This window comes from Ahaetulla prasina, chromosome 4 (genome assembly GCF_028640845.1).
Source record: "Ahaetulla prasina isolate Xishuangbanna chromosome 4, ASM2864084v1, whole genome shotgun sequence".
Classification (NCBI taxonomy): Eukaryota; Metazoa; Chordata; class Lepidosauria; order Squamata; family Colubridae; genus Ahaetulla; species Ahaetulla prasina.
The window spans coordinates 146307787-146334067 of record NC_080542.1 but is presented as its reverse complement, the minus strand read 5'-3'; the positions used below and the strand labels follow the sequence as shown (position 1 = coordinate 146334067).

Sequence of the window (26281 nt, the reverse complement as noted above, 5' to 3'; positions counted from 1 at the left end):
AGTCCTTCTTCTATCTTGGTGCAAACCCTTCCCAGAGATATATTCTTAAACCAAGAGCTTAGGTGGGGCTGCCCCTGGCTGAAGTCCAAGCGAAGGGCTGAAAGTGTGGCTACCTACCTTATTTTGCGTGCTTCCCTCGCTTCCTTCTAGGGAGTTTCCTTGTTGCTGGACAGCGAAAGGATCCACCAGTCGAAGGAAGGGACTAGCTACTCTCTGATCCTCTACAACGCTCGGGCCGAAGATGGAGGGGTCTACGCTTGCATGGCTAAAAACCCTGGAGGGGAGGTGGTCTGCAAAGCGGAGCTGGTGGTGCAGGAAGGTATGTTGACTTGGTGGTTTTCCTCTCATTTATTCTTTCTTTTCCTTCCCTCCTTTCTCTCCCTCCCTCCTCCTTTCCTTTCCTTTCCTTTCCTTTCCTTTCCTTTCCTCCCTCCCTGCTTCTCTTCCTCCCTCCCTCCCTTCCTCCCTGCATCCATCCATCCTTCCTCCCTCCCTCCCTCCCTCCCTCCCTCCCTCCCTCCCTTCTTTCCCTCTGCAACAAAATTGTACAATGAATGGTTGGGGGAACTAGTTATATCTAATCTAAAGAAGAGAAGTATTGGGGGGGGGGAACAATATTTGAGGGGCTGTCGCAGAGAAGAGGGGGATCAACCTATTCTCCAAAGCACCCAAGGTCAGGACAAAAAGGAATGGATGACACTTATCAAAGAAAGACCAATGTAGAAGCAAGGAGCAATTTCCTGACAGTGACAACAATTAATCAATGGAACAGCTGTGAGTGCTCCGTCACGGGAGGTTTTCAAGAAGAAGATGCCATTTGTCTGGACTAGGATAGTCTCCAGGCTGGGCAAGAATTTAGACCAGAAGACCTCTGCGGTCCTTGACAGACATTCTCTTTCTATTTGCAGTTCATTGTATTTTGTCTTTTTTCTCCAGTTCCTTCGTTAAAGGTCTATGTAGATTCTCCATCGGTCCTCCCAAAGGTGCTTTTTCTAAAAAGCAATCGGACTTTCTTGGTTTTTTTTCTTTGAAAAGCTTTTCGCTTCCATTTATGAGTCAGTTTATTTCATATGTCATATTACGAATCAGTATTGCTCACAAATACTGATCTGTGTTTATGATGGTTGTCCCGGGGTTCTGTGATCCCCTTTTGCAGCCTCTTGACAAGAAATGTCAATGGGGGAAGCCAGGCTTACTTAACAACCACGTCACTAATTTAACAACTGCTACAATTCACTTAACAAGAATGGCAAGAAAGCTTGTAAAAAGGTGCAAAAACTCACTTAACAACTGTCTGCTTAGCAACAGAAATTTGGGGCTCCATTGTGGCCGTAAGCCGAGGATTACCTGTATTTGATGGTCCCACCAGTTCTTGCTTGGAAGGCAAATAGCATTTCTATCATTGTCATCACTTTGATTCTTATTCTGATTATCGTAGACAAGAAAAGTCAAGAGGCGAAGAAGCGAAGCCCACGAAGGAAACTTCATTCTTTCTACGAGGTTAAACAGGAAATAGGAAGGTAAAAATGATTTTTTCCCCCCCCTTAGCATCCATCCACTATTATTTGGGGGGGGGGAATATGATACCGGGGAACCTTTTTTTACCCAAAGCTTTGAACTTATCGCTTTGAATATCTAATGGTTTTCAGGGGCTCCTTCAGTGTTCTCAAGAGAGTCATCCATAAAGCTAACCGTGTGGCTTGTGCAGCAAAATTCATCCCCTTGCGAAGTCGAACGAGGGAACAGGCTTATCGGGAAAGAGATATTCTAGTCCAACTTTCCCATGATCGAATTACTCAATTACTGGACCAGTTTGAAACACGGAAAACCTTAATTCTTATTTTGGAACTGTATCCTTTTTGCCCTTGAAGCAAGGAATAAAGAAAGATATGAAAAGAGATGGCATTAAGACACTAGTCCTCAGCGTTCCTTCCTTGCCAAGGTGGGCTAGAAACAGGCGTCAGAAATGCTCCTTCACTGTTTGTAAGAATCTTGAAAGCTTCTCCAAGTTGGTTTCTGTCCCATCTTGCCCTGAAAACGGTCAAAGTGGCATTATTTTGAGTTTCTTTCTCACACGCCTCTGTTTCTCAATATGGTGTAAGCTGATAGAAGAGAATATTTGTAGCTCAGAGTTGAACAGTAGGGTCCTCGGTGCTCCCTGAGGGGGTAGTTTTCTTGAACACATTTCATGACCCAATTAAGGAACATGATTAGCGCTTGCAGGGAGAGGAGCAGGAGGAGGAGGAGGAGGAGGAGGAGGGGGAAGAAAAGGATTGTGGGGTCCTTCGTGATCTGTGAGCTTGGTAGTTTTCTTGCAGACATTTCATGACCCGGCTAGGGAACATCATTAGTGCTAGAAGAGAGTGGGGTTTGTGGAAAGGAAGAGGAGGAAGGAGAAAGAGAAGGAGGAGGAGGAGAGAAACTGTGGGGTCCTTGGTGCTCTTTGATGTTGATAGTATTCTGACAGATGTTTCATTACCAAACTAGGTAACATCATCAGTGCTGATGTTAGAACCCCACTCCACTGTAGCACTAAAGGTATTATCTACTTGAGCTGTAAAACGTCTGCAAGAAAACCCCAAGCACAAAGAGTACCCAAAACCCAACAGTTCAACTCTGAGCTGTAGGTATTCTCTTCTATCAGTTCTTCAAGTCCCATTTTGCAACCACAGGGATGTGGATTGTCTTGGGCCAGTCCCTCTTTCTTGGCCTAAACTGTTTGGCCAGATGGAGAGAGTTATTTGATTCTTTGAAAACAATCTACATTTATCTGTTTAACCCACTTGATGGGTTGGTCCACATTCCTTAACGGATTAGATGTTCCAACGAAGACCTTCTGGACCGCTTGTACAAGAAGAACATGGTGACAGAAGTAGAGGTAAGAATCCTTCCTCCTGGGAAGGACCAAAGATTTTAACACAAACAAGGATAGTTGAATTCAGTTCAATGGCTTCCCCAGCTCAATTCTTTCCAGTGTTATAGACTCAATTTGCATTATCCCTAGGCAGTCCAAATATAATTCTCAATGCCGATATTATTTGTAGCTTAGATTTGAACTGTGTGGTCCTTGATACTCTCTAAGCTTGCTGGTTTTCCTGCAGACATTTGATGACCAAACTAGGTAATCTCATCAGTGCTAGAAGGATCTATGTTTAACAGAAAGCAAACTCTTCTCCCTTCTATCACTGATGTTGTTTCCTAGTTTGGTCATGAAATGTCTGCAAGAAAACAACCAAGCTCAAAAAGCACCAAGGACGCCATAATTTTCAGTCACCGGACACTTTACTGTCTGAGGAAGGCAAGCATAATACAGGTCATACAAAGAACTTCAGAATTAGAATTGCAGGACAACAGAGTTGGAAGGGACCTTAGAGGTCTTATAGTTCAACCCCTTGTTCACGCAGGAGATCCTATAGCATTCCAGAAAACGGCTGTCCGATTTCTTCTTAGAAACCTCCAGTGAAAATCAATGGAATAAAGTAAATAAGTAAAAGATGTAAATCGGGTGAAATCCAGAAGGTTCTGACAGGTTCTAGAGAACCGGTAGCGGAAATTTTGAGCAGTTCAGAGAACCAGCAAATACCACTTCTGGCCGGCCCCAGAGTAGGGTGGGAATGGAGATTTTGCAGTATCCTTCCCCTGCCATGCCCACAAAGCCATTCCACATTTTTAATGGTAATAAACTTCATTTTTTAATAGCATCCAGAGAGTCAGTTAAGTTGGAGGAAGGGGGCAGATTGAATTTTGGAAGGAAAATAGTTGCAAAGTCTAGACCAACCTCTTCCATAATGCTTCTCTATTTGACTCCTAAAGGTGCTTTTTTCAGGATGCAGCTGGGCTTTCTTGTTTTTTCTTTGAAGACAAAGAATCCAAACGACCATCTGTCTGCAAGGAATATAAGTCCTTCCATTCCTCCCTTTCCTGTCAGAGCTGAAGAAGCTTCTTGGATGAGAAGCGAAACGTCTTCAAAAGAAAAAACAAGAAAAGTCCAGTTGCCTCCTGAAAAAGTATCTTCGGAACAACCGTGACCTGGAGGACTTAGAATCTCTACAGACTTTTTTCTATGTGACCTTAATAACTTCATTTCCCCCCCTTCTGAAATAGGTCAAATTCTATATCAAGCAACTTCTAGAAGGGATCCTGTATCTTCACAGCAATGAAATATTACACTTGGACATCAAGGTAATTTTTTATGAACATTAGAAGCTTGCACCTATCTAATTTCTAGTCCCATTTTAGGCCTGAAAGCTAGCTGGGTGACTTTGGGCCTATCACTCTGCCCAACCCACCTCACAGGGTTGTTGTTGTGGGGAAAATAGGAGGAGGAAGGAATGATGGATGTGTTCACCGTCTTGAGTTATTTGTAAAAATAATAAAGGCGGGATATAAAATAAAATAAAATTTAAAATTTAAAAGAAAAGGAAAAAAACAAAATTAAAGTAATAAAATAAAAATTAAATTAAAATAATAAAATATAAAAATAATAAAAAATTACAAATAAATAAAATAAAATAAATTCTTCTTCCCCCATTTCTCCCCACCTAGGCTGTCATCTTGGAGTGAAGCTGCTAAGATCTATTTCTTCTTTCTTGACCAATTCTATTTATTCCTTCTTCTGGTCAGTTCCCACCATCTCTCTTCCATCTCAGCAATTTCCAGTGGATCACAAGGAGGAATAGAATAGAATAGAATTCTTTATTGGCCAGGCGTGATTGGACACACACAAGGAATTTGTCTCCAGTGTATAAGCTCTCAGTGTACAAACAAGCAATAATCATAATTATAAACATAAAATACAATTATCATAAATCATAAATATACACATTCAGTGTATATTGTCATAGTATACTAAAGCAATCAAGATAAATTTTATTTATTTTATTTTTTATTTATTTTGTCACAGAGTATATGTAAGCATAAGCATGAAATAACTATACAGTATATAAGAATATATATGTATGAGTATGTAATAACTATATTAATTGGATATAACGAAAGGAAACAATAGGACAGGAACGGTAGGCACGCTTGTGCTCTTATGCACTCCCCTTATATATATATTTGTTTTCTGAGGTTTTCACGGGTGTTTGTATGTAGGTCTTTGTTTGTTTGGGTTTTCTCCCGTATAAAATTGGAAGTGTCTTGGTGACGTTTCAACAAAGTCTCATTCGTCATCTTCAGGCTTCATTTGTCATCTTCAAGCATGAAGCTGAAGCCTGAAGATGACGGATGAGACTTCGTCGAAAGTGCCAAGACACTTCCAATTTTACGTGGGAGAAAACCCGAATAACCAAAGACCTACAGATAGATAGATAGATAGATAGATAGATAGATAGATAGATAGATAGATAGATATACAGAGAGAGAGAAAGAGAAGGAAATATAGGATACTAAATAAAATAGGATACTAAATAAAAGCATTCAACTTAAGATACAAACAGCAAAGTGATAGTCATAAGATGCTAAAGGTAATAGGACAGATAAGTCCTACTATGTGGTTTGACATCCTAGGACATAAGACATTGCTATCGAAATTAGTTGTTTAATAGAGTCATGGCATGCGGGGGCGGGGGGGAACTGTTCTTGTGTCTAGTTGTTCTGGTGTGCGGTGCTCTATATAGTGTCGTCTTGAGGGAAGAAGATGAAACAGTTTATGTCCAGGATGTGAGGGGTCTGTGGATATTTTCTCAGCCCTCTTTGTAACCCGTGCAGTATGCAGGTCCTCCATGGAAGGCAGGTTGGTTGCCATTCTTTTTTCTGTGTCTGTCTTGTTGGGTTGTTGTGCCAAACCAGACAGTTATAGAGGTGCAAACGACAGACTCAAGAAAGGTCGTAAAACAGGCAAAACTCACTTAATAAACATCTCAGCAACAGAAATTTGGGGTTCAGTTGTGGTTGTAAGTTGAGGGCTACCTGTATCTCAGAATTTCAGCAAGGAAAACCAGTTTGAGTTCCCTTTTTGCTGACAGGTTTAATGTCTCAAGTCTTTTCCATACTGACGGTCCTCCTGTATCTATTTCTACAGCCCTCAAACATTTTGATGGTCCACCCTGACAGGGATGACATTAAGATCTGCGATTTTGGCTTTGCCCAAAGGATAAATCCGTCGGAGCCTCAGCACAGCACTTATGGATCTCCAGAATTTGTCCCACCAGAAGTACTGTCCAGGTCCTCAGTGTCGACGGCATCGGACATCTGGTAAATGAATCCTTTCTCTTCTTATTCCTTTTAGTTTTACTCTAATCTTCCTTGCTACTTTTGGTGAGCCTTCTTGAAGATCAATGGAGAACCTTCTTGAAGATGTGGAGAACCGAGAAGGTTAACCCTAAATTAGTAGACCTGCAAAATGCTGTGGGCGTAATATGCTTAGACTTCACTAAGGCATTTAATGAAGTAGACCATAACCTCCTTCTTGGTAAGATAGAACTATGTGGGATAGATAGCATCAGCACCAGATGGATTCAAAACTGGCTGACCAACCACACTCAACATGTAGTCTTTAGTGGAATAAGTGCATGGAAGGAAGCATGCAGTGAGATGCCACAAGGTTCAGTCTTGGGCCCAGTATTCTTCAACATGGAATAGAATAACAAGAGTTGGAAGGGACCTTGGAGGTCTTCTAGTCCAACCCAGTGCTCAAGTAGGAAATACCATTTCAGACAAATGGCTGTCCAATCTCTTCTTAAGAACCTCCAGTGTCAGAGTACCCACAACCTCTGGAGGCATGTCCTTCCACCGATTAATTGTTCTCACTGTTAGGAAACTTCAGGCTTGAACATTGGGTCTTATCCAACAAGATGCAGTTCAGTAGTGAGAAAAGTATGGTCCCGCACTTAGGCAGGAAGAACTAAATGCACAGTTATTGTATAGGTGGTATCTGGCTCAATAGTTGCAACGGTAAGAGGAATCTAGGTCTACCCGTGGGCAACCACTTAAGTATGAGGCAGCAGTGTGTTGCAGCTGCCAAAGGCACCAATGCAGCCCTGAGCTGCATCATCAGAGGCATAGCATCAAGATCCCAAGAAGTGATAGTACCATATTATACTGCACTGGTGAGGCCACACTTGGAATATTGTGTCCAACTATGGTCACCATGATACAAAAAGGGTGTTGACTTCCAGAAAGAGTGCAGAGAAGAGCAACAAAGATGATGAAGAGTCTAGAGAAGCTAAATTTGTATGATGAATGGTTGACCGAGGTATGTCTAGCATATCGAAGAGAAGAACCAGGGGAGACATGGTTACTTTCTTCCAGTACTTGTCAAGAGAAGACAGGATCAACCTATTACCCAAAACACCAGAGGGCATAAAAAGTAATGGGTGGAAGCTCATCAAGGAAGATCCAACTTGGAAATAAGAAGAAATTTCCTGCCAGTGAGCACAGTTATCCAATGGAACAATCTTTCCTCAAGTTGTGGATGCTCCATCACTGGAGGTTTTCAAGAAGAGACTCGACAACTATTTGACCAGGATGGTATAAGGTCTTCCCTCCTGCCTTGAGCAAGGGGTTCGACTAGAAGACTTCAGAAGTCCCTTCCATCACTGTTCTAGGTTCTAATCTTTTGTGTTTTGGAATTGATCTCCAGAATTTACTGGTTCATGGCTCCATATTGTTGAGAAACAAAGGAACAATGGAAGATTCTTACGATGGTAGAAGAAACCAGCTCATCTTTCATGGTAGAGTTTCTCAACTTTGGCAACTTTAAGATTCTAGCCACCCATCTTAAATTTGCCAAGTTGAGAAACTCTTGTTTCAGGGCACCAGAACCAGGGAATGTTGGTCTATCAAGGCTTTGTGGGAGCTGAAATTCTTTTCTAATATTTGTTTCTTTTCTTATAGGCCAGTTGGGGTTATTAGCTATTTAAGGTAAGCATATGAGACCTTAAAACATTGTCGTACTACACATAAATCCTCGACCCCTGCGACCCCAATCTAGCCCAAAATTTTCATTGCTAAGGAAGACAGTTGTTAACAGGATTTTGCTTCATTTTATGATCTTTCTCGCCACAGTTGTTAAGTGAATCACTGCAGTTGTTAAATGAGTTACATGGATATTAAGTGAATCGGGTTTCTCCAATTGACTTTGTTTGTCAGAAGGTCACAAAATGGGATCACATGATCCCGGGACATTGCAACCATCATAAACATGAGTCAGTTGCCAAGCATCTGAATTTTGATCACGTGACCATGGGAATGCGGCAATGGTCATAAGTGTGAAAAATGGTCATAAGTCACCTTTTAGATACTGTTGCAACTTTAAACAGTCACTAAACAAATGGTTCTAAATTGAGGATTACCTGTAGGTCTTATCACCAAAAAATTGCCATTCTCTGACTTTTCTTTGCAGATAGACCGACGATTTTAAAATTTATCTTTTTTTTTTTAAACAATCAGTTTGACCTGCAAATCTCCCTTTGCTGGGGAAAATGACCGAGCAACCCTGCTTAACATCCAGAATGGAGTCGTGTCATGGAATAGCTCTGATTGGGATCATTTGAGCAAAGAAGCCAAGGGTTTTATCGAAAAGATCCTTCAGCCAGCTCCTGGGTGAGTTGGATGAATACGCTTCTCGTTTTCATTTCAGAGAGAAAGCAACGGAAGGAGGTATTCCTAAATATCAAGTCTTTTTCTTCAGGATTTTAGGATAGACTTGAGGGACAGATGGGCTCTAGAAAAGCCACCAGTCTCTGAAGTTCTTGGTGCTCTCCGAGCTTGGTGGTTTTCTTGCAGAAGTTTTCACGACCCAGCTAGGTAACAATGCTTAAAGGGAATAGTGTTTGTGGGAGAAAGGTGGGGGGGGGAGGAGGAAGAAGAGGAGGAGGAAAAGGAAGACAAGGGGGAAGAAGGATTGTGCTTGGTTGGTGCTCTCTGAGTTTGGATATTTCCATGTAGACGTTTCATGACCCAGTTAGGGAACATCTTCAGTATTAGAAGAGAATGGGGTTTGGGGAGGGAGGAAACTGCCCTGTCAGTCTTGGTGGGAGTGGTCTTGGTGATTCCTTGATTAGGCAATTGTTTACCACCAAGACCACTCCCACCCAGACTGACAGGGAAAGGTGCTAGTATATAAAATGAGAGCAAACCCCACTTGCTTCTGGCATTGACCATATTAGGTCATGAAACATCTGCAAGGAAACCACCAAGCTCAGAGAGCACCAAGGACCCCACAGTCCTCCTCCTCCCAACAAAACCCACTCCCTTCTAGCACTGATAACATTCCCTTGCTGAATCATGAAACGCCCAAAATCACCAACCTCAGAGTGCACCAACAACCCCATGGTTCAACCCTGAATATTCTCTTCTGTCAGCATCTATATTGCTCCTATTCTGCTTCTCCAAAGTCCATTATCCTAGAAAATTATTGAAATTTGGAAAGCTATATGATTGATTGATTGATTGATTGATTGATATATCAAACGTTATCTGACCATCTCCTTCAGAGAGGGGTTCTGGGCGGTGTACAGTTTAATCAATAGAATAAAACATTAAAAACCAAATAATTTAAGATTTAAAAATTTGAAAAGTGTGATAGTGTAACATTGGGGTGGATATTTTTTAGAAGTGGACAATGAGGTCCAAAAGTGGAACAGGCCAAGGCATATAGTGATCGATGGCAAAAAGCTGCCGAAGAAGATATTTCAGAGCATGAACAGAGTGCTGATGATCTTAGCCTGAATTCACACAACCCCATGAGACCTTTACCATTTAACCACCTTTCTGTTCAAGATCAGTTCTTTCCAGACTCACCAGAGTCGTTGAAATATTCTTTGAATACGTAGCTGTACCTTGACATATCAAGTAAAACCTGGTTTATTGTTTCTCTTTACAGAACCAGGCCAAGTGCGATGGAGTGCCTCTCTCATCCATGGTTTTCTGTAAGTTTTGATTGTTGTTGAAGGCCTGGAAGAATCAGATTTTATTCTCATCCCCCTTTTCCCTTAATCTAGACTACAGGTCAGAGAAAAAGTCAAGGTAGCAACCCAACGGGACAGGGCTCAGATTGCTCAGTTGCAATTTGCATATGCCTTTGCTGAAACTGTTTATGTCAGAGTGTGGGCTTCTCTCAAAATGTGCGATTTACAGCAGGAATATAAAGGAATAACAGTGTCTTTTGACCTGGTTTTTCCTAAAAATGAACAAATGCAGATAAATAGTAAAAGCTCTGGTTTTCAAATAAATCAGGATATGTGCTGAGTGTTTGAAGATATGTGACCCAGAATTTATTTTCAAACTGATATATTCCTTTACAGCACAAATCACCACCTGAAGAGGGTCATTTTATCGAGACAAAACCGCTCAACTTTTTTGTATCCCGAAGCAAATGGCAGGTTAGTAAGAAGTTTTGCCCCAAGGCACAATTATTTTGGCTTCACTAGTGTCAGTGTTTTGGGATCCGTTATATGCATTGTTATGCATGTTTTAAATTTTTTATTTTATTTTAGAGGTAGAATATATCCAGTACAGACCCCCCTGTTTATTCCTAAGGAGCTGGCAAGCTTGGAAAGAGAATAATTTAGATTTTTAAATGCACATTTAAATGGCATTTAAGTGCCAAGGTTCCTTGTCCCACATATCTATAACAGCAAGCCCAAAGTTAGCATTTTTTCAACTTTGGCATCTTTGACATGTGGACTTCAACTCCCAGGGTTGGCTGGAGAATTCTGGGAGGTTGAAGTCCAAATATGTTTAATATTGCTAAGGTTGCGATGTATGGCTTCTAAAGAGCTGCTATTTATTTATTTTTATGATTGGATTTCTCTGCTGGCCATTTCATTAATATTAGTAGTCCTCAACATATGACCACAATTAACTCCCCAACTTCTGTTGCTAAGCCAGACACTTGTGATGCGAGTTCTGCCCCATTTTGCAAATTTCCTTGCCGCAGTTGTTAAGTGAATCACTGCGGTTGTTAAGATAGTCCCCTCGGTTGTGAAGGGAACCTGGCTTCCCCATTGATTTTGCTTGTCGGAGGTTCGCAAAAGAGGATCCCAGGACACTGCAACCGTCATAAATACGAGTCAGTTGCCAAGTGCCTGAATTTGGATCCTGTGACCTGCAATAGCTGTAAGTGTGAAAACCGGTCACAAATCATTTTTTTCAGTGCTGCTGTAACTTTGAAACTCTAAACGAATGGCTGTAAGTCGAAGACTACCTGTATATCTGCTAGCCATATTTGAAAATTACCTCTTTTCTAAATTCATGAAACAACTTTCAAAAATAGATTGCAAAAGTCAAATGTGGTTTCCTATTAATTCCTGAATTGTAAAGAAATAGAATACAAACAATCCTCAATTTAGGACCACAATTGAGCCCAAAATTTCTGTTGCTAAGCGAGAGATTTGTTAAGAGAGTTTTGCCCCATTCTATGACCATTGTGGCCACAGTTGCGAAATAATCACTGCAGTTGTTAAGTTAGTAACATGGTTGTTAAGTGAATCTGGCTTCCCCATTGACTTCACTTGTCAGAAAGTCACAAAAGGGGATCACATGACCCCGGGACATTGAAACCGTCATAAATATGAGTCAGTTGCTCAAGCAACTGAATTTGGATCATGGGGATGCTGCAGCGGTGTGAAAAATGGTCGTAAGTCGCCTTTTTCAGGGCTGTTGTAACGCCGAAAGGTCACTAAACAAATAGTTGTAAGTTGAGGACTTTTGTGAAATTACTTGTGGTATCAAATAATCATTTGATAATGTGATAATCAAATCATCATTTTGACCATGGTGATGTAATAGCAGCATATGGAGATGCATCATATACTAGATTGAACAGCCATTTGTCCAGAATGGTCTCCCTCTTGAACAGGGGTTGAACTAGATGACCTCCCAGGTCCCTTCCAACCCCATGATTCCAGGTTCTATCATATTGTGTTTGGGCTGGCCTCAGTTTTCTCTTTTCTGCTCTTTTAACCTTCCTCTTCTGTCATTCCTTTCCTGTCCAGCGGTCTCTTATGAGCTACAAGTCGTTGCTTGTGATGAGACCAATCCCAGAAATTCTGGAAAAGCATCACAAGAACACCTCGCTTGGAGTCTCCCGACAACTGGTCGAAGAGAGCAGTTCCTCCAGCACCAGTGGATCGTCTTCGGACAACGAGATTTTGGTCTCCTCTGGAAAAAAGCCTTTTGGGACCATCCCGGAGGTTCGTCTGTCTGTGCTGGAAGGCTCAAACGATCAAGATGATGAAGTATTTGAAGATGAGTTCAAACTTCCTGATGACTCCATGCCTCCCATCAAAACCAGAAGGTTGAAGGAACCTGCAGCGAAGGGACATCCTGTCCGAGAACGAGAAATCTCCAAAGCTGACCCCCATGGAAGAACAATATTTGAGCTGGCTTCGTTGCAAGATCAAACTGGATTGTTGCCTCCAGAAGAAGGAAATATAGAACGATCTCCAGGTTGTGTCCCGAGACATAGCGTCATCAAAAGCACTTTTTACAGCCACCCATCAGAAAATCTGACCGACTTTCCTTCCTCGCCAGGAAAAGGGCAAAAGAAACAGTTAGAAAAAGCTAAGAGATCTTACAGGAAAGCCGGATACTCAAAGTCCGCTTTAACAGGTCTACGGGAACCCTTGCTAGAACGGTTTGAACTTGGTAGAGAAGGAGGACCGTTGGCAGATGCAGAATTGGGGAAGGAACGAGAAGGAAGTTATGGACCCGTAATCACCAAATCAGCTTCTTTTGATACCGCTCAGAAATCACCCAAGGTGACTTTCCAGGTATCCACCAGGAGCCGTTCTTTGGATGACTACAGAATAAGAGCTCGGAGCTTTGCTGAGGAGCAGGAGATTGTAGAAGAAGACCTGGACACCATGGTGCAGACTAGTCCGGCAGAAAAAACTCGTGTGAGGGATGAAAAAACGACAGCAGCAAAAGCTAGGGATGGTTTTTCTGTAGAACACCCAATGTTAGTACAACCGGGTGACAAGGAAAGATCCAAGTTGGGCCTTCAGCAGGACAAGAAGACTTTGATTTTGGCACAGAGCTCTGAAAAAGAGGAGGGTTTACCTCAGAAAACGAAGGTACCACATTTTGTGGGAAAATCTCCTCAAGGCAGAGAAAATCAGCAATCTGGTTTTGCTTCAGGGTTGGTTTCAAAAAGTGACATTGAGGAGGAGCAGACATCCATGTCTTCTCCTCACAGGGATGGACGAACCATTTTTCCAAAGGAGGAAACCTCTGTTTTGAGAGTGCCACCATCAGAGAGCCCAAATTTGGTGTCCCAGGATAGCAAGAAGGCAACCCCAACTTCTCCCAAGAGTATTGAAGGACGTCAACTTCAACAAGGAGAAAGTCTTCATCTTCTGAAAGCTGTTCCTTTGCACATCTCCCATGTTCAGGCTGAGAAACAGCTGGCTGGTGCTCCAGACAAGAGTCCCAAAGACCTACAGACTGTGTCAGTGTGTGAAGACCAGAAACCTTTGCATCAGTTGCCTGTTGCACATCTGGAAAGGAAGCTACCTGTTGCAAAAACTGAAGGTCCTGTTCATCCAGAGATAGTTGCTCTGGGAGGAAGCCAGCACCCATCACAACAAGAGTCTCCTCTTTACAGAAGACCATATCCTACTACCCCAAGAAGTGCTGCTGCTCTGATGCAAGCAGCTTCCCAACCGGGGCCCACCTCAGTACCCATACTTCATGGAGAAACCCAGATGGCCTCACTTCCGAAGTCCTCTGCTTACCCAGAAAGAGAGTCTCTTCTCAGAGAGGTTCAGCGTACTCCTCAAGCTCAAGCAGATCTGACGTCCTTTTTTGAAGCTGAAAAGTATGAGCTCTACCACCACCTGCCATCTGCTCCTGGTGAGGCCCTCCAGGGTCCAACCCCCACCATAGCAGGCTATTCTCTAGCGAAAATGAGACCGTTTGCAACCTCTGGAGAAAAAGTCTCCATAACTCAAACGAAAAGACCACATTCCATTGGGGAAGGCAGAAGCCACCAGCAGAGACTTTACAGTGACTCAGAGGCTCACGTTCTGGAGAACTTAGCAGAGGAGATGGCTTACCGATCGAAAGCAACACTTCCTTGGTCAGAGTCACCCCAGGATGAGATGCTCCAGCAAACGTCACCTGGCCAAGTGGTGAGACCGAAAAGTCGGTATCTGGTGCGCAGAGGCAAGAGAGAAGGTGGCATTGGCCTAGCAGATCCTTCAGAAGCTGATATCATCTATCCTGGAGAAGAAGACTATTTCAGTCTTCAGTCTTACCTGAGCAAGAAAGCCAGGATGTCTGCTCCTTATGAAGGCTCGGATTATCCAGGAAGCAGCCAACAAATGTATGAAATTGCCCTTGTGCAGATCCAGGATCTCTCAGAGATGCCTCGTCCTGACAGCAAGACCTCCAAATTTGATATCACGGAGGTAGAACCAGCTTTCCTTAACCTTCATGAACTCTATGACATTGTCTATTCTCCGTTCGAGTTCCTGAGTTTCAGGAAAGCCCCTGAGAATTTGCCCACTAAAAGGCCACCTGGATCCAAACTCCTTTCTCAGCAGGAGAAAAAAATATGTCTCAGGGAGGATAATTTGCCTGAGGTGGCCCTCAAGGAACCTTCTGGAGAAGAAGAAACAGGTGCCCTCAAAATGGAGGTGGCTCCTGAACCGGCCATAGCACCACGGATAGGGAAGAGGTCTGACTCGGAAGGTGATCTACCAATGGGGTCCCAGTATGATCTCCCATCAGATCCAACAAGGAAGAGGAAGAGTTCTCTCCAGAGTGCCTTAGGACTTTTCAAGCCGGTTGTCCGCTCTCAGTCCATGGAGCAGGTGGAACTCAGTCTGAGGAAGAGGATGAAGGCATCCGTAGCTCAGTTCTCAAAGATGTTGACCAGAAAACTTTCCAGTGAAGACACCAGAACAGGTAATGATTATCTTCCTTGGCTGACATGAGCCAAAGAAAGAGTTAAGTTTTTTTAGGTGCCCCAGTATTTTATGTGTCTCATCATAACCAAACTTCCACCAGAAATGTCCTCAGGATCATTGCAGGAGTAGGGATATCCTGGGTGCAGAAATGGATGTTAGGGTAGGCTGGGCCATAACTCAATAGTGGGAAAGGGGAAATATATTTATTTATATATCAAATGTAGAAACGGTGAAGGAGAACCTCAAAATAACCTGGCTGGATTCTGGATAGAGAGGTCACCTGGGATGCTTTTTTTTTTTTTTTTTTTTTTTAAAAAAGTTTTATTTTGACATTCTTATCCAATAACATATCCAATAACATATTTAATGTACCCTCATATACAATTAATTGGATCTGCCTGGTCACCACCCCCTTCCTTTTCCTTTTACTCTCCTTCTTTACCTTCTTCTACTTTCCATAACCATCCTCCCCCTCTCTTATCTACATCCTCTCCTCTTTCCTCCCTATTCCTTTCTTCTCCCTCTTCCCCTCTTCCTTCCTTCCTTTCCTCCTCCTCCTCTTCTCTTCCTCCTTCTCTCTTCTACTCCTTCTTTCCCTTCATTCTAAAGTAGTAACCAGGCAGGTCCGATCTTACATTAATTATACATCTTCAATCATCTTTGTACATTAACTATCAATCCATTTTCTACCCCCTCCCCCTCCCTTCCCCTTCCCCCCCCCCCCCCCCAGGGACTCCGAGAAGCGAGTACAGGGTATAAAACTAACAACAAAATTAAAATCTAGCACAAATCATAATCCATAGTCGTTCCTTAAAACCTCCACTCCCCTTCCAAAGACAAAGAAGATACTTTTCTTCCACTCCATTATATATCAGACCATTCCACTCCTAGAATTCTCCAAAGTTTCCAATTGAGTTAGTGTTTATTCTTGAATAAAGTACGTAGTTTTTAATATCCAACCTTCATCAATCAATATCAAAACAACGTTCCATCTTCCAATATTCACCAAGGTTTCTTCTAAAATGTCTTTCTTCCCTTAGCAATCTCTCAAAAATAGTTCATATTTCCGACTTAGTTTCTTTAATTTTTCTGTCCAACCTTCAGGGGTAAGCAATAGTCCATCTTTTCACATCTTTAACATTTATATATACAACAAATAATATTACAAATATCCAAAGTGTCAATTGTAATAATTAAAATCTTCACTTTACCTTACTTATGTCAAATAACATTGTTAAAATTACACCTATATCATCCACAATATATCTATTATAACAATTACATTCTAATTAACATTACATCCATCTCTTAAATATAATATTTAATCCAAGTTCCTAAATTTTACTATCTATCCTCCAAAATTAAACAATATTCCATCTTCCTATTCCTTTATACCTTTAATATATCATATAGTACCCCTAAAATTACACATTTATATCCACAATAAGTCATTTACAAAAATTAACCATAATCATATTTAATAAAGTTAAACATTCTCCCTCCCCTTCTTCTATCTTACACATTTTCAACCATCTATTCACCATTCAACTTAACATCTGTTAACAAAGAATTCCCAATCTTTAATACATTAGTATAAAAATCTCGTGCTTTACAAATTGTATTGAGAAAATACTTTTTCCTTTATAATTCAGTGTTAAACCTGCTGGAACCTCCCATCTAAAATATATCTGATGTTTCTTAAGCTCATCCACCAGAAAGGCAAATTCTTTTCTCTTTCTTAACATTTTAGGAGGAATTTCCTTCATCATTATTATATCTTGTCCTAATATTTGAAATTTATTTTTATAAAATGCTTGCAAAATTCCATACCTAATCCTCTTATTTGTAAAATAAATAACCACATCTCTCGGTAAACACTTCTGCCTTGCCCACCAGGAATTAACACGATAAATTTTTTCAATATTAACTTCAAAATCTTCTGGTTCCATTCCTCTATCTGGGCAAAGGCCTGAATAAAAATCTCTTTCAAATTTTCCTCTTTAAATTCTCTTAAACCCTTACCCTTATAGCATATTCCATTAATTTATATTGTAATATAACCCTTTCTTCCTCTGCCTTATCAGCCTTAACCTGAATATCATCTATTTTATTTTCTAAATTCAAATTAATTTGAACTTCATCTATTTTCCTTTGCAAATCTAAATTAATTTGGTTAAATTCATTCAGTCTTTCTTCTGTCTGTGTACTAGATAACAATAATGGAGTAATTGATTCCTTTAATTTTTTCATCTCCTTACTCTGCTCTTCCACCAAATCTTTAAAATCCAGTATTTCTCTCTCCATTTCATTAAATTTTTGATCTATTTCTGAAAGATGAGCCTCCATAAGCTCCTGTAAAAAATTCCTTAGACTGTCTTTAATATCTTCTTTCAATTTCCGTACCTGAAGTGAAGATATTTCCAATAATTTAGAAGTGGTTAAATCTCTTTGCTTAAAAGCCATTTTTAAACTAAGTAATATCAAGAAGAAGAAGAAGAAAGAAAAGGGGAGGAATAAAAGAAAAAAAACCCAATAAATTTTTCTTCTTAAACACTGTAAAAAAGATAATAAAAAGAAATAGATTTTTTTTAAAAAGAATTCCATTTAGAAAAAAAATCTTGTTATTTTCTTCTTAGAGGTTCCACACCAGCAATTGTAATCAGCATTTCCTTAGCTTTCACTTTCAAAAACAAAACGCCATCTTTCTTCATCTCCACTCTTCAAATAACTTCTCTGTCAGGGAGTTAAAATCATCTTACAAGCAAATGCCAGCCTTCCTGCTTTCGATTCTTCCGTGTTGAAAATTTATCATTAATCCTCTTCAGTCACGGAGATGGACGCTGCGTTTTGCTCTGCTTTTTGCAGAGGCGTTCTGGACTCTGGAGCTTTTTTGAACTATCGAAGGAGCGTTTCCCATCAAACCACCAGAAATCATTCTGGGGCTTTTCTTGGGGGCTCAAACTTCAGTTCAAATGCTCATCTCCCCCTCTTTGCCCGAGGCAGAGATTTACGAGCTGTTGACAGAAGATTAGCACTGTCTAAACAGCTCTCACAGAATCACAAAGAACGGGCGGACTGAAATTGCCGCCATTAACACAGCGGAGCCAAACCGGAAGTCTCACCTGGGATGCTTTTAAGAGTCTGTTGTCACATCTTACAACAATAAAGTAGCATTTCTGGAATTTTTGTGGGGTCTATTTCAAGATCCTCTTCAAAGGGTTGACAGGTAGCTACCAATTCTGGTCTCAATCCAGCTTCTAAAAAGTACTTCAGGATATTTGTGAAGGACATCCTGGTTAAGAGAGGTCCCAAAAGAGCAGCAGTCTTCAAAATTTGTAACTTTAAGACTTGTGAACTTCAACTCCCAGTATTCCCCCAGCCAGCATGATTCTAAGAATTCAAATGCTTATACATGAACACTCAGTTTAGGAAACAAAGAGAGTGAACTTGAAGTACTAATACATGAGATTAGGTATGATATAGTTTCCATTACAGGAACTTGATGGAATGAAACTCATGACTGGAATGTACTGATAGAAGGAACAAACTATTCAAAAGAAAAAGACCTAACAAAAGAGGAGGTGGAGTTGCATTATACAGGTGAAACTTGAAAAATTAGAATATCGTGCAAAAGTTCATTTATTTCAGTAATGCAACTTAAAAGGTGAAACTAATATATGAGATAGACTCATTACATGCAAAGCGAGATAGTTCAAGCCTTGATTTGTCATAATTTTGATGATTATGGCTGACAGCTCATGAAAACCCCAAATTCACAATCTCAGAAAATTAGAATATTACATGAAATCAATAAAACAAGGATTGTACATAGAACAATATCGGACCTCTGAAAAGTATAAGCATGCCTATGTACTCAGTACTTGGTTTGGGCCCCTTTTGCATCAATTACTGCCTCAATGGGGTGTGGCATGGATGCTATCAGCCTGTGGCTCTGCTGAGGTGTTATGGAAGACCAGGATGGTTCAATAGCGGCATTCAGCTCTTCTGCATGTTTCCTTCTGCAGACAAGCTTTATGGGGATACTGACTTCATTTTCCAGCAGGACTTGGCACCTGCCCACACTGCCAAAAGTACCAAAACCTGGTTCAATGCCCATGGGATTACTGCGCTTGATTGGCCAGCAAACTCGCCTGACCTGAACCCCAACGAGAATCTATGGGGCATTGCCAAGAGCAAGATGAGAGACATGAGACCGAACAATGCAGAAGAGCTGAAGGCCGCTATTGAACCATCCTGGTCTTCCATAACACCTATGCATGCTTATACTTTTCAGTATAAGACAAATCAAGGCTTGAACTATCTCGCTTTGCATGTAATGAGTCTATCTCATATATTAGTTTCACCTTTTAAGTTGCATTAGTGAAATAAATGAACTTTTGCACGATATTCTAATTTTTCGAGTTTCACCTGTATGTCAGAGAACCAAAATCAGGAAAGCAACAGATGGAAACTCATCAAGGAAAAAAGCAACCTAGAAGTAAGGAGAAATTTCCTGACAGTCAGAACAATTAACCAGTGGAACTACTTGCCTCCAGAAGTTGTGAATGCTCCACACTGGAAGTTTTAAAGAAGAGATTGGACAACCATTTGTCTGAAGTGGTGTAAGGTTTCCTGCTTAAGCAGGGGGTTGGACTAGAAGACCTCAAAGGTCCCTTCCAACTCTGTTATTCTAAGACTTCTAGGAGTTGAAAGGCAGAAGAAAAGGGGAAGACTTGGCTGGCTGAGGAAATCTGGGAGTTGAAGTTCACAAGTCTTAAAGTTGCTAAGATTGGAGATTTCTGCAAAACAGAATGGAGCTTCAGATCTCCTGGCTGCCACTGTCCCTTACCTTTTTGGTGTTCCTCTATTTTCTAGCCTCTGAGGAAGTCAAGAGTGAGCAAGCCGAGAGGACCTCCTTGACGGAGCCTTCCCCAACTTCCAAAAAGAAACGGATGTTCTCTGCATTCACTTTGCCAAGCCTCAAGACCAAAGACAAAGGTATAGAAATTGGGGGAGGGGAAAACTTTTTTTAATATATATATATATGTTTATTTACTATATAATCTTTTTGTATGATACCTACATATATTGTTGTGACAAAATAAATAAATAAAATAAAATAAAATAAGAAAGGTTGGGAGGCTGGAGTGGAAGAGGGAGGGCTGAAGGGAGGATTTGGGTCCTGGGTTTGATCTCTGCCTTCTGCCTTTATTTTTAACCATTAATGCCCAACAGTGGGGCTCTTTAGTTTAGAAATGCACTGAATAATAAATAAATATTTGGGAAGGAGGGAGGGAGGGGAAATAGGAAGGAAGGAAAAGGAAACTGGAAGAAAGGAAGGAAGGAAGGAAGGAAGGAAGGAAGGAAGGAAGGAAGGAAGGAAGGAAGGAAGGAAGGAAGGAAGGAAGGAAGGAAGGAATAGCAATAATAAAACCAACCAAAAAATCCATGGTCTGCTGTATTTTGCCCCAGAAATAGTTCTGAAGAGTCTTCAAGGGCCACCCCACGTAGCAAAAATTATAGTAGTCTAGCTACAACTTCTTTTAAAAGGGCTGGAAAGTTCCTCTTTCAGTTCTCACACTTCTGGACTCCGTTCCTAATTTTTGACATTGATTTGGAAAGTCCAAGTGAACTTTTGTAGTTCGATTGGGCTTGGTCGGTAACGGGTTGGATGATTCCCCCAGAAGCAAAACTAGCATATTTTCAGAATCAATATATTTACTCACAAGCCCATGATACAAAACTACCCCTTCTCCTTTCCAGGACCTTCTTTCACAGAAGAGCTCACCGATCAGACCGTTGCCATCGGACAATCTCTGACCCTCTCCTGCCGGACATCGTCCCATTCCTTCTCCGGCGTCGAATGGTTCAAAGGTACCATAGCTGCTCATATCAGGGGTGGACAGGTTGACAGGATCTTCCCTTCTTCCAAGCAGGTCCCTGTTCATCTCCTGGCTCCTTTTTCAAACCCCTTCCTGCAGACTGACAACCTGAGTCAACCCTGAGCCGGGTTGTTTTACTTGCAGGCGTTTCGTTACCAAACTAGCTAATACCATCAGTGCTAGTAAATGCTCAACTGTTGAACAGGTGACGCATTTTGCTATCAATTGACCTTGTCTGCTTACTTTAAAGCTGTCTGGGGTTTTGAGGGTTGTGGTGTGCTTTGGATCACAGACAAAAGGGGGCTTTGGCACTCGCAAGGGTGCTCAAACAACGTTTTGCAGCTTTTCAAAGCCAGGGTTATTTTCACCCAGAGTGGGGTCACAAGTGCCCCTTGATCCTGAGAAAAGATGCATTTGGTTTAAGGTCTTGCAGGTGAGTGTTGTAGATGTTCCTCTGCATGCTTGGAAACTCTGCTTGGAAACCAAATGCTGATCGTTCCTCTAAATGGAGTCCTTTTATCCCCCAAAATTCCTCTTTTGTCCAGTCATATTTCCAAGCTATATTCCTTATATAACTAGTCCTCGACTTACAGCCATTCATTTAGCAATCAGGAAAAGGAAGGAAAGAAGGAAGGAAAGAAAAACTGGAGAGAGAGAGGGAGGGAGGGAGGGAGGGAGGGAGGGAGGAAGGAAGGAAGGAAGGAAGGAAGGAAGGAAGGAAGGAAGGAAGGAAGGAAGGAAGGAAGGAAGGAAAAACTGGAGAGGGGAGGAAGGAAAGAAGGAAAGAAAAAGTGGAAGGAGGGAGTGGGAGGGAAGAAGGAAAGAAGGAAGGAAGGAAGAAGGGAAAGGAAAAAGGAGGGAAGGAGGAAAGGAAGGAAAAAGTAGAAGGAGGAAGGAAGGAAAAAGTGGAAGGAGGAAGGAAGGAAAGAAGGAAGGAAGGAAAAAGTGGATGGAGGAATTAAGAAAAAGGAAAGAAGGAAGAAAAAAAGGAGGGAAGGGAGGAAAAGGTGGTGGGAGGATGGATGGATGGATGGATAGATAGAAGGAAGGAAGTTCAAAGTTACAACAGCATTGAAAAAAGTGACTCACAACTGGTCCTAACACAACTATGGCAGCATCCTCATGGTCACATGATCAGAATTCAGGCAATCAGCCGTCATGTATTTGCAACAATTGAGGCGTCCTGGGGTCATGTGATCGCCATTTGTGACCTTCCCAGCCGGTTTCCGATGGGTCAATGGGTGATGCCAGATTCACTTAGCGATCATGTGATTCACTTAGGAACTGCTGCAATTCACTTAACAACCTTAACAAAAAAAAAAAAAAAAGGTCCTGAAATTCGGCATGGCTCACTTAATGACCTCACTTAGCAACAGAGGTTTTGGTCCCCATTGTGGCCATAAGTTGAGGACTACCTATAATTTGTGGGACTCCTGATTCCAGACGTTCCTAAGAGATTGAGCTTCAATTTTCGGCGGTCGCCAAATTCCTAGCAACTTTCTTTTTATCGCCTTCCAGACGGAGCAGCAATTTGTAGCACAGATCGGATCCTGATTTCTTCGACTCTAAAACGGTTCCAGCTTTTAACCGTCTTATCGGCTACGATGGCGGACTTTGGCGTGTACACCTGTAAGGCTACCAGTTCCCACGGTTCCGTTTCCACTTCCTGCACCATACGGAAAGCAGGTAAAAGATGGTCTCCTTCCCCTTTTCACCCCTTCTGCACCCCTCGGAAATTGAGGGTCCAAAAATGGGAACGTAGAGGAGATTTAAGGAAGCAGAAATTATCTACCTTTAAAATTTCACCCTGAAAAATATCCCCAAAACTTAAGGTCGTCTTTGCCTGGGGATTAAGGGGCATTTCACACCATCAGCTTTCTCCCAAAACACCCCTCCCTCTGGCCCCATTGATGGTGTTTGTGTTTTTTTTCCACCAGTTCTGCCTTGTATTTGTTTAGTTATTCGTTTATACTCTGTCCATTCATATATCTCCACCTCTTCCTCTTTCCATGCAGCTAAATTCATGTTTGTATCTATCTATCTCTATCTATCTGTCTTTCCATTCACCAATTATTTCTTTTCTCTCTCTCTCTCTCTCTCTCTCTCTCTCTCCCCTTTTTCTCTCTCTCTGTTATCTATGTATTAACTATGTATTATTTCTTTATCTGTCTGTCTCTATCATCTGTCTGTCTGTCTATAGACAGCCTGTCTGTCTATAGACAGCCTGTCTGTCTGTCCATCTATCTATCTATCTATCTATCTATCTATCTATCTATCTATCTATCTATCTATCTATCTATCTATCTATCATTTACCTATCTCTATCATCTATCTCTATCCATCTATCTACTATCTACTATCTATCTATCTATCTATCTATCTATCTATCTATCTATCATCTATCTATCATCTACCTATATCATCTATCTCTCTATCCATCTATCTACTATTTATCTATCTATCTATTTATATATCTCTATTATCTATCCCTCTATCTATCTATCTATCTATCTATCTATCTATCTATCTATCTATCTATCATCTACCTATCTCTATCATCTATCTCTCTATCCATCTATCTACTATTTATCTATCTATTTATCTATTATCTATCCCTCTATCTATCTATCTATCTATCCCTCTATCTATCTATCTATCTATCTATCTATCTATTATCTACCTATCTATCTATCTACCCAAACAAAACTTTTCCTCCTCCTCCTCCTCTCTGCAAACCTCATTCCAATTAACACTGATGATGTTACCTAGTTGGGTCAACCAGTCCTGAAGAACAGCAATACTGTTCTATCAACGTCATGTTTCTTACATAATGAAAAGCATTATTTTAAATAAAAGACATTGCAAGTGGAATTAATGAGGGCTTTTCTCTTGATGAGATCAGTCCCCAGAGTTCATGACTGAGGTGCAGTTGGGCTGAAAATGATGTTTCATGATGCTTCAAGTTGCTTTCAAGTATGTTTTCTAAATCACACAGCCCAACATTGGGATTAACGTTTTCTATTCTGCCAGAAGCACCTTCAAATATACCTGCCCCCGATATCCTTGAAGTTCTTGAAGACGGCGTACAACTGGCCTGGGAAGCGATGGAACTCAGCAACCCAGTCACTTACACCGTTCTGTGCAAGAAGGACGGTGAGCAGCTTCTCTTTCACTAGTATTCCTCAACTTACGACCACAATGGAGCCCAAATTTCCTGTTGTTCAGCAGGACTGCTGTTAAGTGAGTTTTGCCCCGTTTCACGCTCTTCCTTGCTTTTCTTTCAATGCTGCAAAGGTTGTAAGTGTGAAAACCAGTCATAAGTAGTTTTTTTCAGTGCCATTGTAACTTTCAATGGTCACTAAATGGTTGTAAGTTGAGGACTTCGGTACCTGTATTGCCTACATCTTTAAGGGAGGCAAAAAAACTACACTGGAGAACAATGGAAGGTGATTGGCTCAAAGTCACCCAGCTGGTTTCTTGCCTAAAATGGGACTAGAACTCACCATCTTCCTACTTTATTAATCTTTTTTATTAATTTAATTTTAAATATTAATCTTTTTCTTCCTTTTGTTCTTTTGCCAAGATGGAGAGTGGAAAACCCTGGCCGGTGACATCCCGGATTGCTGTTACACAGTTGAACATCTTCCTCGGGGTTTGGTCTACTCCTTTCGCATTGCTTGTGTGAGCCCAGCCGGCGTGGGTCCATACAGCTACCCAACTCCCAAAGTGAAAATTGGCGAAGAAGATCAAGCAGGTATCCATTCTCTCAACAGGAGATAATATTTGTAGCTCAGGGTGGAAATGAGTTTGGTGGTTTCCTTGCAGACATTTAATTACCCAACTAGATAATGTAATAAGTGTCAGGGAATTTGGGCTTTGCTCCCTTTATAGATTGAGTTGCTTATCCTGGCACTGTTGCTGGGAGTGTGTTTGTCCTACTTAGATAATTCCTTGATTAGGGCATTGTTTGCTGGTTGATTGTTTGTCTGGTGTTAATCCATGCTTATCTGGCTTTGTCTTTCTATGTTATGCTTGCTGTTCTCTGAGTTTGGGGGTTCAACTCATTACCAAACTAGATAACATCATCAGTGAATGAATAGAATATCTGCAAGCCAACAACCAAATTCTGGGAGCACCAACTCTTCCCCTCCTTCTCCTCCCAACAACCCCCTCCTCCCTTTTAACATTGAGATGTTACCTAGCTGGGTCATGAAAACAGCCAAACTCAGAGAGGAGCAAAGAGCCCACAGTCCTCCTCTTGCTGCTGCTGCTGCTGCTCCTCCTCCTCCTCCAGTCTACAAACCCCACTTCCTTCTAGCATGGATAACGTTCCCTAGTTGGGTCATGAAACGCCTGCAGGAAAACAACCAAACTCAGATTCATTTTCTCCAAAGTGAATTTTAACACCGACTTCTTTTTTAAAAAAATATTTATTATACATTTATTGTTATATTTATATGGTACTACTCTTAGCGATAAGACTGACTTGCATCCGAATTCACCAATTTATTGCCACATAACCTACCATTTTGTTTCTTGATCTGGATCAAAGTTAGATGTTTTTTTTAGAATAGAATAGAATAGAATAGAATTTTATTGGCCAAGTGTGATTGGACACACAAGGAATTTGTCTTGGTGCATATGCTCTCAGTGTACATAAAAGAAAAGATACCTTCATCAAGGTACAACATTTACAACACAATTGATGATCAATATATCAATATAAATCATAAGGATTGCCAGCAACAAGTTATAGTCATACAGTCCTAAGTGGAAAGAGATTGGTGATGGGAACTATGAGAAGATTAATAGTAGTGCAGATTCAGTAAATAGTCTGACAGTGTTGAGGGAATTATTTGTTTAGCAGAGTGATGGCCTTCGGGGAAAAACTGTTCTTGTGTCTAGTTGTTCTGGTGTGCAGTGCTCTATAGCCTCGTTTTGAGGGTAGGAGTTGAAACAGTTTATGTCCAGGATGCGAGGGGTCTGCAAATATTTTCACAGCCCTCTTTTTGACTCGTGCAGTATACAGGTCCTCAGTGGAAGGCAAGTTGGTAGCAATTATTTTTTCTGCAGTTCTAATTATCCTCTGAAGTCTGTGTCTGTCTTGGGTTGGGTTGCAGAACCGAACCAGACAGTTATAGAGGTGCAAATGACAGACTCAATAATTCCTCTGTAGGAATTCCTCAAGCCCCAGGAAAACTGGAGTTCTTGGAGGAGATTAATAGCAATAGCAATAGCACTTAGACTTATATACCGCTTTATAGTACTTTCGAGCCTTCTCTAAGCTGTTTACAGAGTCAGTCTATTGTCCCCAACAATCTGGCTCCTCATTTTACCGACCTCGGAAGGACGGAAGGCTGAGTCAACCTTGAGCCTGGCGAGATTTGAACTGCTGAACTGCAGCTAGCAGTGCTGCACTCTAACCACTGAGCCACCTCGGCTCTACAGGTTAACTACAGGTAGTCCTCGACTTACGACCACAATTGAGCCCAAAATTTCTGTTGCTAAGTGAATTTTCTCCCAATTTACGACCTTTCTTGC

The 26281-nt window shown here is 41.3% G+C and overlaps 1 protein-coding gene across 1 annotated transcript in view; it reads left to right on the top strand.

Annotated features, from left to right (window-relative positions):
- The window catches only part of OBSCN (obscurin, cytoskeletal calmodulin and titin-interacting RhoGEF), a 266194-nt gene that overhangs the window by 224019 nt on the left and 15894 nt on the right, over positions 1–26281 (top strand). The window contains exons 100-115 of the mRNA XM_058182772.1: positions 151–319; positions 1439–1520; positions 1650–1850; positions 2818–2878; positions 4105–4182; positions 6026–6198; positions 7840–7866; positions 8395–8547; positions 9830–9875; positions 10251–10328; positions 11943–14856; positions 19734–19856; positions 20622–20732; positions 22259–22426; positions 23771–23893; positions 24324–24494. Of these exons, the coding sequence (XP_058038755.1) occupies positions 151–319; positions 1439–1520; positions 1650–1850; positions 2818–2878; positions 4105–4182; positions 6026–6198; positions 7840–7866; positions 8395–8547; positions 9830–9875; positions 10251–10328; positions 11943–14856; positions 19734–19856; positions 20622–20732; positions 22259–22426; positions 23771–23893; positions 24324–24494 (4678 nt within the window). The remainder of the gene's footprint in view (positions 1–150; positions 320–1438; positions 1521–1649; positions 1851–2817; positions 2879–4104; positions 4183–6025; positions 6199–7839; positions 7867–8394; positions 8548–9829; positions 9876–10250; positions 10329–11942; positions 14857–19733; positions 19857–20621; positions 20733–22258; positions 22427–23770; positions 23894–24323; positions 24495–26281) is intronic.